The following is a 17,479-nucleotide window of genomic DNA, read 5'->3' as shown; positions in this document are numbered from 1 at the left end:
TTGACGAGTTATTTTGCAAAATTTAAAACTAAATAGTCGTTTTGTGAATATTGCGATTTAATTTCCATTTAAGGTTGGATTCATATCAACCGTTTAGACAAAAACATATATGCATGTGAAAATCTTGAAAAAAAGGCAACGAACAAAATCAGAGTGAAAATAACAGTTGGGATATGCGTAGGTAAATACTTTTTGTTCAAAAAATGAATATTGATGAATATCTCTTTAAAAACTTAATGCTGCGTTAAAGCCTACTGCATGACATTAATATATAATATTTACATTCGCCCTATTCTTTTTCCATTGAAAATCATGACGTTCATTTTGTATGAACAGCAAAAGGAAAGGCGCGAAAGCTTCGACAACGCTTAGTGATAAAGAACCGAAGTTTTGACGACGTCCGCGTATAGTCAGGGGGAATGTTCCTTAGATGACGTTATTCCATCTGATGCAGAACGGCCGGGAAGCTGATTTTAATGTTAAATGCAACACAATATATACAATTCATAATGTATAGATGGAAAGGAAATATAACGTAAAAATAAGAAATGATATTTTTTTTCGGAATTCATGCGAAATGAACGACAGAATAGGATTGGCAAATTAAAACATGAATCACTAGCGGCATTCATGGATTTGCATATTCTATTCTGTCGTTCATTTTGCATGTACACCGAAAAAAAATGTTTCATTTCTTAATTTATCTCTTGCGAAATTAACAAGAGATTTATTGAAATTTTTTATTGACCACTTACATGAGGGACCATTGCATAGATGGTTAACATGAAAATGTCACATTTCTGGCATAATGGTAGTAAATACGAATTGATTTCTTTTACCTGTCTTTAAAAACATGATTTCTCACTTCTTTGGCTTTATTTATATCACATTTTGTACAAAAGGTATGCTTTTTTTCGAGAACTTATATTCAATTTGATATTCATAAATTGCATGTATCAGTATTTCCTGGTTTGAATTTCTTCAGTCTAAATTTTAAATCTGAAAGAGCAGATTCAGTGATATACCCGGAAAATGTTGTCGAAACGCGAATTCAATACCTGGTCTTTCTAGATTTTGGAATAAGACACAAATAGGAATCTTTCTACCACAAGGTAGACTGTGAGAAATCAACACTGTAGATTTTAAATGAAACTTCTCACAGTCGTAAGTAAACATACGTATGGTCTATAATGTGGTGAAATAAAATGTATAGGTCCGTGTGCTTATTTGTTGAGATATTTGCCCCTGTTTAAAATAATCCGCACATTTCAAGCTGGTTTTAAGATATTATTTTGAATTATTTAACGTGTCAGATGTTTTAATATCACATTTTAACTTTAGAAAGAGAGTAACGTTGCCATTGTAATAAATTTACTCCCAGGTTGCAATTAATTCATAAAATGATTTTCATTTCCGTACGCCGAATACATGCTTTATTTTACGTTATCCGTATAAATGACGTTACGTTATCACTTCCTGTTTATCACATTAAAATATTAGAAGAGGATGAAAATCAATATGTAACCCGATGGGCATAAGGCGAGCCGAACCATAATTATGTTAGCAATACCTTCTGTATTGAATGGAACTGTTTTGAAAAGTCAAATTTATATAACAAGGGGGTCATTGACCCTAACGCACTCACCTGTGTAAAAGGCTTTTAGGGTATTTGTTTAACGTTTAGGTACAAGTACAGAGTTAGGTTTATATAAATATCAAGGCTGTAGCTATTATGGATTCAGAGCAAATATTCCAAGTTTCTTTCTAAATGGAAAACCTTTATAGCTTTCGCAGATATTCAAAAGAAAACAACACATTTGTCACATTTTCCATATGTCTTTGAAAAAAGAGCCGTTTGTAAAACAGGTTTGCCACCCTATGATTGGTTGTCCCATTTTTAGTCCCGTGATCACTATGACCTTAACCTTTGACCTACTTACCCCCAAAACAATACAAATCATCAATTTAATAAGCAAATTGTGCTATCAGGTTTGAAGAAACAGGGTCATGTGGCTCAAAAGTCATTAAGCGGAATTCGTTTTCAAGGTTCATGTCCGTGACCTTGACCTTTGATTTACTGACTACAAAAACAATAAGGGTCAAGCCCAATTATGCTGTCAAGTTTGATGGTTCTGGATCGAGCGATCCTCAAGTTTTTGGGTTGAAATCGTTTTTAATGTTCAGATCTCCTGTGACATTGACCTTTGACCTATTGACACCAAAAACAGTAGGGGTCATTAACTTCATATGCCCAATCATGCTGTCAAGTTTGAAGGTTCTGGGTCCAGTGGTTCTCGTTATTGAGCAAAAACCGTTTTCTACGTTCAGGTCCCTGTGACCTTGCCCTTAAAGAATTACTAACGCTATAAACAATAGAGGTCATCTATTTTATAAGCCCAATCATTCTATTCTATTAAGTTTGAATGGGTTTGGTAAAGTGGTTCTCAAGTTATTGGGCAGAAACCGTTTTCAAAGATCCAGCCCGTGACCTTGACCTTTAATCTACTTACCCTAAAAACAATAGAGGTCATCTATTTTATAAGCCCAACCATTCCATTCTATTAAGTTTGAATGGTTTTTGTCAAGTGGTTCTCAAGTTATTTGGCAAAAACCGTTTTCAAGGATCCAGCCCGTGACCTTGACCTTTAATCTACCTACCCTAAAACAATGGGGGTCATCTACTTGATAAGCCCAATCATGTTACAAAGTTTGAAGGTTCATGGTCGAGTGGTTCTCAAGTTATTGGGCGGAAACCATTTTCAAAGTTCAGGTCCCTGTGACCTTGACCTCAGACCCCCAGAACCAATAGTGGTCATCTACTTAGTAAGTCCAATCATTCTACCAAGTTTGAAGTTTCTGGATCGAGGTGTTCTGGTTATTGGGCAGAAACTGTTTTCAAGGTTATGGCCCCTGTGACCTTGACCTTTGACTACAAAAACAATAGGGATTATCTACTTGATAAGCCCTATCATGCTACAAAGTTTGAAGATTCTGTGTCAAGTGGTTCTCAAGATATTGGAAAGCAACACGTCTTTGTGACCTTGACTTTAGACCTACTGACCCCTAATACAATAGGGGTCTTCTACTTCATAAGGCTAATCATGCTTCCAATTCTGAAAGTTCTGGGTCTAGTGGTTCTCAAATTACTGGGCAGGAACCCTTCGCACTACTGACAAATGAAACGACCTATGCTACCAACAGGTGCGAAGCAATATAGCCCCGCTTCTTCGGAAGGGGGCAAAAAAAAAAAATAAAAGCCAAGTTACAGAACTTGGTGTGTTAACTGGTTGTGAAGTCTTGGGGAAAATGTAATCACATCTTGTGCATGACCCGCTTGCTTTTTCCAGCCAAAAAATCGTGCGTGTCTACAATAAACTTATTTTCAGCGCAGGCGTCTGAAGTTCATTACATGGATTATAATCATTTTTCAACTTCTTCTGTAGGGATAATGCGTGTAACATTGAAAAGTACCAGTATTCGTAGCCCAAGGGATTTTGCGCATGCTAAACGAACATGCATCAATGCCATTCTGTAACAAGAGCTATCAGAGGACAGCAACATTCGACTATTCAACAGCCTTGTCAATTGAATGAATATAAAAGTCGAAAATGGGGCATAATTTTGTAAAAATGCTAAACAGGGTTATGGAACCTGTACAATGCATCTTAGCTCATGACAGTGGACTGCATCTCAGCTCATGACAGTGTGTGAAGTTTCAATCCATTCCCATTAGTGGGTACTGAGAAACCAGCTTACACACAAAAACTTAATCCATCGTGAAGAGGGTCATGATGACCCTGGATCGCTCACCTGAGTAATACCGGTATGAGCTACATGCTTCAAATGTCAAATTGATGATTTTTAGAAAAAAAATTAAGATTTTCCGATGTACAATAAAGTAACCCCTGGGTGGGGGTCAATTTTACCCCGGGGTCATGATTTGAACAAAGTTTATAGAAGTTTACTAGGCAATGTTACATATCAAATATCTAAGATCTAGGCCTTCTGGTTTATTTTTAGCAAATTTATGAAGATTTCCCTATGTTCAATCAAGTAACCCCTGGGGCTGGGTCAATTTGACCCTGGGGTGTCAAGATTTGAATACATTTTGTAGAGGTCCACTAGGCAATGCTACATGTCAAATATCTAAGCTCTAGACCTTCTGGTTTATTTTTAGAAAATTTTGAAGATTTTTCTATGTACAATCAAGTAACCCTATGGGGCAGGGTCATGATTTGAATTTTTTTTGAAGAAGTCTACTAGGCAATGCTATATGTCAAATATCTAAGATCTAGGCCTTCTGGTTTATTTTTAGAAAATTTTTGAAGATTTTCCTATGTAAAATCAAGTGACCCCTGGGGCGGGGTCAATTTTGATCCCGTGAGTCATGATCTGAACAAATTTTGTAGAGGTCCAATAGGCAATGCTACATGTTAAATATCTATTTTAGCCCGAGGGTCATGATTTGAAATTTTTTTGTAGAGGTCCACTAGGCAATACTACATGTCAAATATCTAAGCTCTAGGGCTTCTGGTTTATTTTTTAAAAAAAATTTGAAGATTTTCCTATAGAAATCTATGTAAAATCAATTTTGACCCCCAGGTCATGATTTGAACAACTTTAGTAGAGGTCCACTAGGCAATGCTACATGTCAAATATCTAAGCTCTAGGGCTTCTGGTTTTTGAGAAGATTTTTTAAGATTTTCCTATGTAAAATCATAATTATGACCCCTCGGGCGGGGTCAATTTTGACCCCGGGGTCATGATTTGAACAAACTTGGTAGAGGTCCACTAGGCTATGCTTCACATCAAACATCTAAGCTCTAGGGCTTCTGGTTTTTGAGGAGATTTTTAAAGTTTTACTTTTCGGTTGCCATGGCAACCAGAGTTCTGCATGGAATTCAATTCTTTGAATAATTTTTGTAGAGCTTCACCCAAGGAACATTCCTGTGAAGTTTGGATGAAATTGGCCTAGCGGTTTATGAGGAGATGTCGTTTTAAAGTAAAAGTTTACGGACGGCTGACGGACGGTGTGATCACAATAGCTCACCCAGAGCCTTTGGCTCATGTGAGCTAAAAACTACTAAGTCGAAAAATGGGCATAATTTTGTAAAATGGCAAACTAGAAAAACTATGGAACCTGTGCACTGCATATCAGATCCTGACAGTGGACAAGTGTGTGAAGTTTCAAACCATTCCCGTTAATGGGTACTGAGACACCAGCTTACATACAAAAACGAAAAAGGGGCATAATTTTATGAAAAAGCAAAATAGAGTTATGGAACCTATGCAATTTAAGCCAGTTTATCACAGTGAACAAGTGTGTGAAGGTTCAATCCATTCCCACAAGTGGTTCTTGAAATAGCAGCTTACATACAAAACTTAACCAAATCGGGATGCTGAGGCGGATGCACCGGTGAGTCCAATAGCTCTACCTGTTCTTTGAATAGGCAAGCTAAAAATATAATTCATCGAATAAATGTATGCCGTCATCTCAAACTCTTTTCATAATGCGTTAAAAAGATTTGACATGTTAATGTTATGACAAGGAACTAACAGGGGTTTTAATGGGACGTGATGGAGGGTTGGGGTAGGGTATAATTATTGAGGGAGCAGGAACTTGTTATATCAATCAATCAACAAAGCAAAACAATAGACAACTTCAAGATTACAATACACACTTTTATTCTAAATATACCAAACACTACAAGATAAAATACAAAAGTCTTAACATATGTGAACAAGAGGGCAATAATAAGCCTAAATCACCCACCAGAATTTCATAGATCAAACAGGGTGCAACTTTTGATGAAGAGTCATCCAGGAAATATTTCTACCAAATTGCTTTGGAACAGGCCTGCAAAGTCCTAAGAGATTTTCAAAAATTGTCCATGTAGTCCAATTGGAAGAACTAGCCAAACCCGAAGGGGGGGAGGAGGCAAATTCGTCAATAAATCAAAATGGTTTGAACAGTTTTGGTAAAGGATCACCCATGGAAAATGTGTGTAAACTGTTTCAAAATCAAACTAGCAGATTCTTGTGAAGATGTTGCAAGTTTACACTGGAAAAGTAACTATCGCCACTTCATTCAAAGCATTTTTATGCAACCATATTTTGAAAACAGAACATCAGTTTCTACAAGAAAATTCTTCATGCATAACAATAGGGAAAAATGACCAGGTCCTATGCAGTCATGTTTTTATATTCACTGGATTATTCTAAATAATCTTGTTACAATGTCACCCAAGGAACATTTCTGTAAAATCATTTTTAATGCAGACAGTATTATTCTTTAAAGTTTTTCATTTCCATTCCTATGGCAACCATAGTTCTGCAAAGAATAGAATTCTCTGATTTAATTTTGGCAGAGGTTCACATAAAATTGGTTCAAGTTTGACTGAAACTGGCCGAGTGATTTTGGGACAGGTCATAAAAACAATATGCACACAAAACTGAGACTGAAGACAGATGTGAGTGATCACAATAATTCACCATTGAGCACTCTGTACCCAGGTGACCTATAAACATGTGTAAACAAAAAAGAAAGTTTCACACTTTTAATAGGAGTTCAAAACAAAAACTGTGTACAAATAAGATTACATGAAATATTGTTTTCTGTTAAACAGAAGGAAAAGATTTGCACATACACAATGCACTTTCTACCACTACTTCACATAGAAATAATTTTATCGTTTAACAATTTTTACCGTACATTGACGAAATCTCCAAGTAAGTTTTAACAGACAAACATTTTTTTACAAATATTTTTTTGCTTCATCTATTCTGCATCAGGTTTTCCCCCTAAAATCTCTTTTTAAATTTGCAGGTATAATACATATCCTTGATCTTCAGGACACTTTCTGAAATTCTTTTTAGATTAACTTTAAGGCCAAAGTTTTGTTTCTTGAATAGAAACAGGTTTTTAATAAATCATTAATTTTTAAAGGCAATGTCCTGCAGATCGTACGACAACAACCAAAAAATCATTTATCTATTTATACAAGATTTATTCAGCCTTTGCGACCAGTGTAGATCAAGATCAGCCTGCACATCAGTGCAGTCTGATCATGATCTTCACTGTTTGCCATTCAGTCAGTATCTTTTTGGTAAGCACCCCTTTTAACAGTTAATGGTACTGTCCAAACTGAAAGATAGACAAGTTCATTATAGAAATTTTGCGGGTTACGGGTTAAGAAGAAATTAAAGAAAACCCTGATACTGAATAGATAAAATAGGTGATTAGCATTACATAATGTATTCTTAAAAATATAACAAAAGTATGGCAGCAAGATCTAATGGGAATTTATCCCTATGTGCCAATTTATGATCGGTAAGTGCCAATGTATGACCAGATGAGCTGTTTTGAAATGGCAACAATTTAGAATATACTCTTCCAGAGAATATTATTTTTGAGATCAGTTAGTAAATTAGACAATCAACAAATATTAAACAACCTGAACACAATTTGTTTTGAAGAGTATTGTAGTTGAAGCAAAAAAAACAAAAAAAAAAGCATAAAAACCAAAAATATTGCCTTAAAAATCAAACTGCACTGATGCAAACTAACATTATTGCCACTAACTATAACAACTACATGGATAATGAAAACAAAGAGCTGTTTGTAAAACACATATGCACGCCACTCCCCATCGAAGGTAACTGGTTATGTTACTTTCAGTCTAAAGTATGCCCTGACTGACCGTTTGGCCTGCTGACCTCAAAAATCGTAAATCATCTACTGACCTACGAAGGCTGAAGGCTCAAGCACTCTCCAATTACATATCAGAAACTGCAGCAGTACAGACCTATGAACTACTGACTCCAAACCAACTGGGTTCATCTACTTATCACAAGCAATCATCCCATTATGTTTGAAATCGGTAGACCATCGGATTTTCTAATAACTTATCATAAACAATAGTCAGTAACCTTGACCTTTGACCCCAGACCCCAAAATGATACAGGCACACTCTCATCCTTGAAGTTTGAGGACTGTAAACCAAAGCAGTTTCAAGTTATTCATCTGAAACCAAACTGTCTCCTGAAGGACAGGCCAATGTGACCAAACCAATATACTGTGAAATCATTAATATTCATACGGGGACTACTTTTATGAGTTTTGTAATTGTATAAATCAACAAAAATTAAATCCCAACAAACGAATTAAATTCTCTATCTTCAAAATTTGCAATCCATGAATTTTTATCCCCATGAAATAGCAATTGTTGCCAAAGCCATGAAATTTCATGCCCATTAAACGAACCATTTTACAGTATCTACTCTTCCTCTAGGGAGGACATAATAGAGTGCAAGTCTAAAGCTACAATAGTTACACACTTATATTATTAACAAACATCCTATATAGGAACGAATAAGCAACATTTGTCTACGTTGAAGAGTAAAATCTTCTCACAAGTGAGCAGAGACACAAGAAGTCACATGATTTCGAGACATCACCTGATTACGATTGCCTCGTAGGTTATTACAATCACAAGTTGAAGCACTGTTATCGGATTGGATTATTTGATTTCCATAGATAAACTACACAGCACTCAGTCAATATAAATGACATTACCAAGTAAATGACAATTATGGAGCAAAGACTTAAAGAGTATTTTAAAATGTATTTAACTGGTTGGAGTTAAGTTGTAAATTCATTTTATAAATCTTTGCTATAATTTACAGAACTACAGAATTAAGTGATTTGAAGTAAATGTAATATCAAGACAAACAGGAAATAAAACACTTTAAGAAATATATGTACTTTGAAAGTGTAAATACATGAAGACTACTATACAGATGTGGTATAAAAAATACACAATCTTCATGAGCATTTAACATATACAATGGCAAGACCAGTCTAATTTTTTTCTCTTTCTCTTGTAAATGTACAAAGCTTTAAAAAGTAATAAAACAAAGCCTGAAAAACTACAGCTTAAGATAATAGCGTTATGCTTGAAAACTTATAGCATAACCCTTGAAAAAAAAAATGAAAACAAGAAATTATGAATAAATGTTGATATGTATGCAGAAAAATAGAAGCAAATAAGCAATTTCTTAAAATGACAGTTTTATACAGACTTGAAAAAAGCAATGATTTACCAAATCTAGATATATAAGTTTGCTTTGCAAGCTACAAAAAGTTAAGTCACTCAAAAGAGAGGAATGGAATTCATTCATATCCCTGATATACAACTGTTGCTGCCTTTTGGTCTGAGCAATGACAGGCAGTATGGTAACACTGAAAATACTTTCATTTGAAATCTCACTTTAGGATAAAAACAATCAACTGAATAATTTATTACTGTTTCATTCTGTTGAAATTTAAGTCATGCAATTTACATTTGAATATGTAGACAACTTCACTGGCTTTAATGGTGGCAGGATGGGGTCTCCTTGCCCCTCAAAACACTTTTTGTACATGAAGGTACCTTGGTCAAAGCACTTACCGTCGGCATGTCAGCTGGTGAGATTTCAAATTTTGAAGTCAGCTACTGTAACCATCCGGCTGCAGAAGCCCCGTTTAGCACTAAGAGATTCAAGAGTCAGACTTAAAACATTCAGCTGATCTGGTGCAACTGTACAGATCAATCTGCCATTTCAAGATGAGATTTTACTGAGAAAAAATGAGTGAACATTTAATTACTGTTCTATTTCTACAAGAATAGTTCAGTCTATGTGCTCTTCTTACTTTATGCGAGGTATGTGTCATGGGGTACAGATATAGTAGAAATTAAGGACTACAACTACCAAGGAAAATGATAAAATACGATACATTTACAGTAAATGTTTACCTGATAATGTATACAATCGTAATGATATGAAAGAAAATGATGCAGAGACTACAGACCTATATAAATCCATAGTACAAGAGACGTCTTCATGATATCAACAATGGTTACAAATAATGAACAATTAATACAGAAATGGTGCAGTTTGCTATCATTTGTGAATAAATTTATAGTAATATACATAAACAATGTTAAAATGAGACAACTATTGTGTAAATTTCAAGTCTACCCTGTCCAATATGAAACAGGCAATGTTCTAAATTAAGTTTTATGTTGTTTCAAATAATCTCTAGAACTACAGACATCTGAAAGCAGAGTTTTATTAAACAGGCACCCAGTTTTGAGACCAGTCTCATTGCTACACTGCCATTGGTCAATTTCAGATTTCAGCTTAGTAAAAAAAAAAGCCAGCGAGAAGCTAGAGTTTTGAAACTGGTTTCGAAACCTTGGTCCAATGACAAAAGAACATAACGTCTTTTCAGTGTCTTTTTTTTTTTCTAACTAAAAGTCATCAAAATGAAAACAAGAATAAACTGCTACCTCTAGAATACAATCTCTATATCTCAGTAAGTCTATTATATTTTGTTGGGTTTAACATCGCACCGACACAATTATAGGTCATATGGCGACTTAATCTCGGTAAGTAATCTCTTATATGCCTCTCTACCAGTGACAGTTATATAAACTGACTTGAAGTGAACACAAATAAGTGAATTTGGTACACTTCAAGCACCAATCTATTGATTAAGGCTCCCACTTTTACAGATTTTTGTAAACGTTAACACAATCTTTAAAACACAAAATGATACAGTTTAAAAGGCAATCAATTATTATTTTCAGTCATGACTCGGGCTGGGTTTTTCCCTTCTACAACGGGGCCCATAATTGCAAATGCACTATTTTCTCAAATCAAACTTAAAAAAAAAACATCATAAATTCACGGTAATTTTTATTAACATTTTCACAAGCTCAGGTTGTTTTGACGTATCCATGCTACATTTGGCACTGTTTGAAGCATTGCGAAATGGAACAACTTATTTTAATCAAATCAAATTAAGCACTGTATACAACCTTCTTACAAGGGGTATGGTTCCGTCCCGATAATGGAATTTATCACTTTTCAAACAAGTGCACAAAATGGCTGCTTACTGTTTACCGGATAAAGAGACATATAACATCGTTAACAGGAAGAAAACACTTGTTTTGTTTAGGTTTATGAACAGTGAAAGAGTTTGATGGTTGGAAGGGTGATCCTTTTCTTTAACTGGATAGAAAGTTTGCAAGTGTTTACCAGTCGAACACGACAGACTTGTTTAAATGTGTAAACTTGGGAGCCTTACTACTGATACAGTTCTAGTTGTATAAATGGATAAGTATCCAGCATTTATCTCACTGAATTTAACACACTAATGGGTCAGTTACATCAGTAGATTTGAACAGAGCACTAATCTGTGTAAATTTATACAGTTTTCCTTCCATAAAATGATTCGAATCTAGCCTTTACCTCTGTGAATCAATACACTTCAAATTATATAAAAATCTGTATCTCAAGAGTTGAAATATAGTTATGAAAAATCAATTTAAATCCAAAATTAATCTCAGTAAACTCAACACATTTTTAGTTTCAAAAATAAATGGATTTAAAATCAAAAAAGTAATCTCAGAAAGTTATTATATAAAGGGGTAAATCATACACAAATCTCAATGAATTTTCATCTAAATGATTTGAATTGTACAAGAATCTCAGTGAATATATTACAGTACTTATAATTTTTAAGGTGAATTTAATATGGTGCTAGCTATATACAGATTGATCAACTTAGTGCAAATTTCTGTCCATTTAATACAGGGCTGGTAATATAAATGTATTCCTATGGTGCCAAAATCTCAGTCAACTCTATATATATATATGGTTCTAAAACATATAAATGGATTTGAATCTTACACCAATCTCACTGAAATTAATACACTGAATTTTACACAAATCTGTGATTTCAGTTCAGCACTAGTTATCATAAATGGATTTCATTCAAACACAGATCTTACTAAAACACTATAGCAAAAAGTAATGTAAACAGATCTGAATCATGGGCTAATCTCTGCAATTTCATCCAGCACTTGCATTATATAATAGATTTGAATTGTAAGGAAATCTCCAGAAAATTCATGCAGCACAAGTTATATAAAAACATTTTATTCATACAATAATCTCAGCAAATTTAATACAGCACTACTTTGGATTTCATGTACTAAGAGGTATTCTGTTACATCCATCTTTTTACTTGTTAAAGAATAAAATGAGCCGCGCCGTGAGAAAACCAAAATAGTGGCTTTGCGACCAGCATGGATCCAGACCAGCCTGCGCATCCGCGCAGTCTTGTCAGGATCCATACTGTTCGCTATCAAAGCCTACTGCAATTACAGCATCTGTTAGCGAACAGCATGGATCCTGACCAGACTGCGCAGATGCGCAGGCTGGTCTGGATCCATGCTGGTCGCAAAGCCACTATGTTGGTTTTCCCATGGCGTGGCTCAAATATCAACTTCAGAATTCTAGATATCATTTCCTATGCCTTGAATACTAAAGACAGAATTAAAGTCCACATTCATTTTAAAAAATATACCTACTTTACTTTTGTTTTGTAGAAGTTTTCTGACTGACATCTTCATACATGTACCACAATTCAAATTCAATTCATTTCAATCTCAAACCTGTCAGTTTTCAATGTGGCACAACAGGAGCTGACAACATTAACAATGTCAATGGGACTTTTACTTGTTGGCACAAAAATAATGTATCTCACGCACATATTTCCATCTGAAACATTTAACTTAAAAGAACTTACAACACAAAACATACCTTTAAACAACACTGGAAGACAAAACGGAATTAACAAAATCTTTGGTGTTTACAATATAAACAATTTTATAGCAGAAATAACTTCATTATACATTTTATAGTAAAACTATTTCTTCTTAAAGAAATGTATTCACATTTTTGTGGTAAATGAATGAGGTCTTCTCAAAAAGTAGCTTTTAGCTTTTTAAGTAGAACCTTTCTTTAAAAGGCATTACAAATAGTACTTATTCAAAAGGAGTAGTGTCCTGAATGCTTCTGAAATGATAAACAAGACATATATCCTTTGTTACAAAATGTATACAGTAACCTTTTTGTTATTTCTCAATATCAATTATACATTTCAATATAAACTGTATAAATGTATCTTTAAACAAGAGCTGTCTCCGTAGGATGACACATGCCCCCGATGGCACTTTGAATGAATAGTTATGGCCGATGTTAGAGTTTAGGACCTTTGACCTACGGAGCTGGGTCTTGCGCGCAACACGTCGTCTTACTGTGTTACACATTCATGCATAGTTATTTTAAAATCCATGCATGAATGACAATGATATGGATCGGACATGCCATCAATGCACCACGCCATCAATGCACTATCATGAAAAATGACCTTTAATGTCTAAGTGTGACCTTGACCTTTGAGCTACGGACCTGGGTCTTGCGTGCGACACGTCGTCTTACTGTGGTACACATTCATGCCAAGTTATTTGAAAATCCATCCATCAATGACAAAGATATGGACCGGACACGCCCATCAATGCACTATCCTTTAACGTCTAAGTGTGACCTTGACCTTTGAGCTACGGGCCTGGGTCTTGCGCGCGACACGTCATCTTACTGTGGTACACATTCATGCCAAGTTATTTGAAAATCCATCCATCGATGACAAAGATATGGACCGGACACGAAAATTGCGGACAGACTGACAGACTGACAGACAGACCGACAGACGGTTCAAAAACTATATGCCTCCCTTCGGGGGCATAAAAAAAACCAAAAAAACTTAGGTATATCAAATTATAATCCAGAAAGTCAACTGTAAAATATTCTTAATTATTCAGATTCTGACAAAGTAAAAATATTTTACATTTCTTTTCATGAAAATAAATGAGTTAAACATGATATGAATTTACATAATTATGCTATTTTCATTAACTAAGGTAAACTCCTTCTACAAGTTGTAAAACTTTAAAATTTAAATGAAACTACAGTTACGCTTCAAGAATGTAAATTGATTGAACTATAGATAAACATGTTGTGGAGTATTTATTATTTAAACCATAATCATTTCCCCCCTATACACATCAGTCATCTCCACTGACTCCACCCGCATCTCCATCCTGTTCTAAATTAGCTCCTCCCTACTCTCCCGCCTCTGTAGGTTTGTCTTGTGCATCTGAATCAGTAGCTCCTCCTTGATCAGCATCTCCCCCTGCTCCTGAAGAGATGAATAAAATATTAATTCTCTTGTTCACAAAGAAGTATTGAATAGATATCAAAATGGCTTTAAAGCCAGTTTTGCAATGAATACAACAATTCTGTCATGTCGGAGCTTAAACCACTCCAGAAAATACTTCCTAAAGGAGTCTCTTCCAACAGATCTTAACCCTAAATTTCTATAATGAATTTGTCCATCTTTCAATCTGGACAGTACCATTAAATGTTAAAAGGGGCGATTACCCCAAAAAATAATGACTGAATAGCGAACAGTGCAGATCATGATCAGACTGCACGACTGTGCAGGCAAAGGCAGAATCAATCGTGTCCAGCATGATGAGGGTTAAAGCTGCTACAGTGTTTAGCACCAGAATTTTTTCCCTTCTATGAATGGAAAGAGATATGTTGATTTCAGAAGTGCTAATTTGACCCTTTAAACAGCTTTGACCAGGAATTTCAATTCAGTTATGTTGGTTAAATATTTTGATAAATAATGAAATATATTAGACTAGGACGGAATTATTTGCATTTTTTGTTACTCTGTTTACTTCTAGATAATTAGCTTATACTACACCATTTTCTGAATAAATGAAAAAAATTATCCTAGTCACTAAAACTAGATGAAACTCACTTTTGTTTTACTTTACATTCATAATCAGTTATGAACAATATTACCACTTTCATTGCTAACATTTTCGTAATAAAGATCACAAAATGCTTGACACCCTCCCTTCCTGAACCCTTCTATGGGGGTCACCAACCGTTATTTACTGGTACAATATCTACATTTTTGTTTTAATTAAGCAAACACTCTGACAATAAGATAGTCTGGTTTATTTTTATGTCATAAAGACAAAGTAAATGTTATATGGCAATTTTCCAAGCTTGAAATGAGCCACCCCATGAAAAACCAACATAGTGGCTTTGCGACCAGCATGGATCCAGACCAGCCTGCGCATCCGCGCAGTCTGGTCAGGATCCATGCTGTTCGCTTTCAAAGCCTATTGCAATTAGAGAAACCGTTAGCGAACAGCATGGATCCTGACCAGACTGCGCAGATGCGCAGGCTGGTCTGGATCCATGCTGGTCGCAAAGCCACTATGTTGGTTTTCCCATGGTGCGGCTAAAATGGTATACAAGACCACAGGTGTCAGTCAGGATATAATCTCAGATGAAGACAGTCACCTGGGTAGAACCAATAATATGCTGCAAGTCAGTTTGAGGGTTTGCACATAAGAAAGAATTCTACATTCCTTATATGATCTTGAGCACACAGCTACAAGTGACTTAAAGCCAGTGACCTACTCAGCACTTTGCCACAAGTATGGAATAACCTACATCCTGCCAAACAAGAGATATCTTGAGTGATTGTGGATCCACTCTGAAATTCACTGTTTACGCCCATGCTAATATACCTTCAGTGGTTAAAATTTCCATATCTCACTCGCCCCTCATTTTTGCAGATTAGGTCATCCTTAAAAACTGCAAGTCTGCAGTGCTTTGACAAGCCAACTGGAAGTGCTCATACTAAACTCTTTCATCTTTGAAAGTGACTTTTTTTGTACCTAAGTCATCATTCTTTTCCCTTTTATCAGTGACTATGACTTTAGCCATTATATGTGAAAGAACTACTTAATATTAGCCTTTTAACTTCAGTCTGCTCTGCTCTTTTATAAGTTACAAACCAACTGAAAGAAGAAAAAAAAAATCCCCTCTCCCAAAATAATCACCTACCAACTTACCCACTTTTTGAAATTGGTCTGAGCACAACAACAAATTTAAAGAATGGCCTTACCTGCTATATATTGTGACTCTAGAAAAAGCTACAAGTGCCAGAATTGCTACAAACATTTAAGTATCAAGATTTAGTATATTTCATACCATCGGTCTCATCCATGGCCTCTTCCCAATCAGACTTGCTGACGACATACACACTTCCCTCCCCTTCTACGTCTGCAAGCTCGTCCGAGGAGAAAGTTGCCATAAAAGTACGTTGTCCTAGTCGCCGTGGAAACATCACAATATCAACAGAGATCTCATCATCCGGGTGTACCACTTTCCTACAAGATATTTTAAATGAGGAAAATAAAATAAACAATGACTAATTACAGATTGCTAAGGGCTGAATTCTCCATTACATAATCACAATAATGTGGTCCATATTACAAAAGTTTTCCAAGTCTACAGAACCATAAATTACCAAGCTAACAATACTAAAGCTCACAGTGTTAGCAATTAACTTTTTTTTTTAAACAAGACATATGAGCCGTGCCATGGGAAAACCAACATAGTGGGTGTGCGACCAGCATGGATCCAGACCAGCCTGCGCATCCGCGCAGTCTGGTCAGGCTCCATGCTGTTCGCTTTTAAAGCCTATTGGAATTGGAGAAACTGTTAGCGAACAGCATGGATCCTGACCAGACTGCGCGGATGCGCAGGCTGGTCTGGATCCATGCTGGTCGCACACCCACTATGTTGGTTTTCCCATGGCACGGCTCAATTATGATATTCTCTACGAAACAGATATTTGTTATAAAGTAGCAAAACACAAATTTCAAAACAAAACCTCTATGAAAAAGCTTCTATCATTCTAAAACAGCGGTACAGGTATGTTAAACGATGGTCCATATATAGTACAAAATTCACTAGAGTGGAGCTGAAGCACCACATTACCTGATCCTAAATTGAGAAATTTTAACAGTTAATACACATAACTGGTAAGATAATCATGAATTAATTAACTAGAGATAATTTTTATTTCTGTCATTGATAGTATCCTGCATGAAAAATAACAAAATGATGAACTAAAAATAACTAAAAAAGATCTTGGGGGCATAAAAAAGCATAGTGCACAGGTGGGGGTGATTTATGGCTTAAATCATGTATTAACTATAAGGTTTTTACCTGTAAGGTATTGTCTTTGCTTTGATGATGTATGAACCTTCCACATGGAACACACAGTTGTGTAGTTTGAGACCAGTCATGTTCTTATATTTCAGTTTGGCAGTTGTTTCAACTGAAGAGCAGATCTTTTGTGGTACCTAGAACATAAAATTCAACTTTACCTACAACTCACCTATTGTGTTGGCATGAAATTACATGCTTTTGGCAAAAACGGTTATTTGGTGGGCATATGAATTTGTGGATTTTAGCAATTGAACATGACTTGAATGAGTGCTTGACCTGTTCATCTGGAGTTCTGCTAAAAGACATAAAAATAAAATTCAACAATACTAGTCTCCCTAGATTTATCAATGATTTCAGTGGATGGATGTACTGTGATCTACATTTTCTCATCAATAATTGTTCCCATGTAATCAGCTCTTTTCTTTTACAAGAAAGGATACTATTCTGTTTACATTATATGACCCAAGCTTAAACACTGCATATC

At 35.4% G+C, this 17,479-nt stretch overlaps 1 protein-coding gene across 1 annotated transcript in view; it reads right to left on the bottom strand.

The window, feature by feature from the left end:
- Window positions 1–5,661: 5,661 nt before the first annotated feature.
- The window catches only part of LOC123549837 (protein-glutamine gamma-glutamyltransferase 4-like), a 45,612-nt gene continuing 33,794 nt past the window's right edge, over window positions 5,662–17,479 (bottom strand). Inside the window, exons 14-16 of the mRNA XM_045338275.2 lie at window positions 16,993–17,129; window positions 15,970–16,148; window positions 5,662–14,089 (exon numbers count right to left, since the gene is read on the bottom strand). Of these exons, the coding sequence (XP_045194210.2) occupies window positions 14,013–14,089; window positions 15,970–16,148; window positions 16,993–17,129 (393 nt within the window). The 3' untranslated portion in view covers window positions 5,662–14,012. The remainder of the gene's footprint in view (window positions 14,090–15,969; window positions 16,149–16,992; window positions 17,130–17,479) is intronic.

This window comes from Mercenaria mercenaria, chromosome 6 (genome assembly GCF_021730395.1).
Source record: "Mercenaria mercenaria strain notata chromosome 6, MADL_Memer_1, whole genome shotgun sequence".
Classification (NCBI taxonomy): Eukaryota; Metazoa; Mollusca; class Bivalvia; order Venerida; family Veneridae; genus Mercenaria; species Mercenaria mercenaria.
Note: the sequence above shows the minus strand (reverse complement) of the source record. Positions and strands in the feature narration are given on the sequence as shown.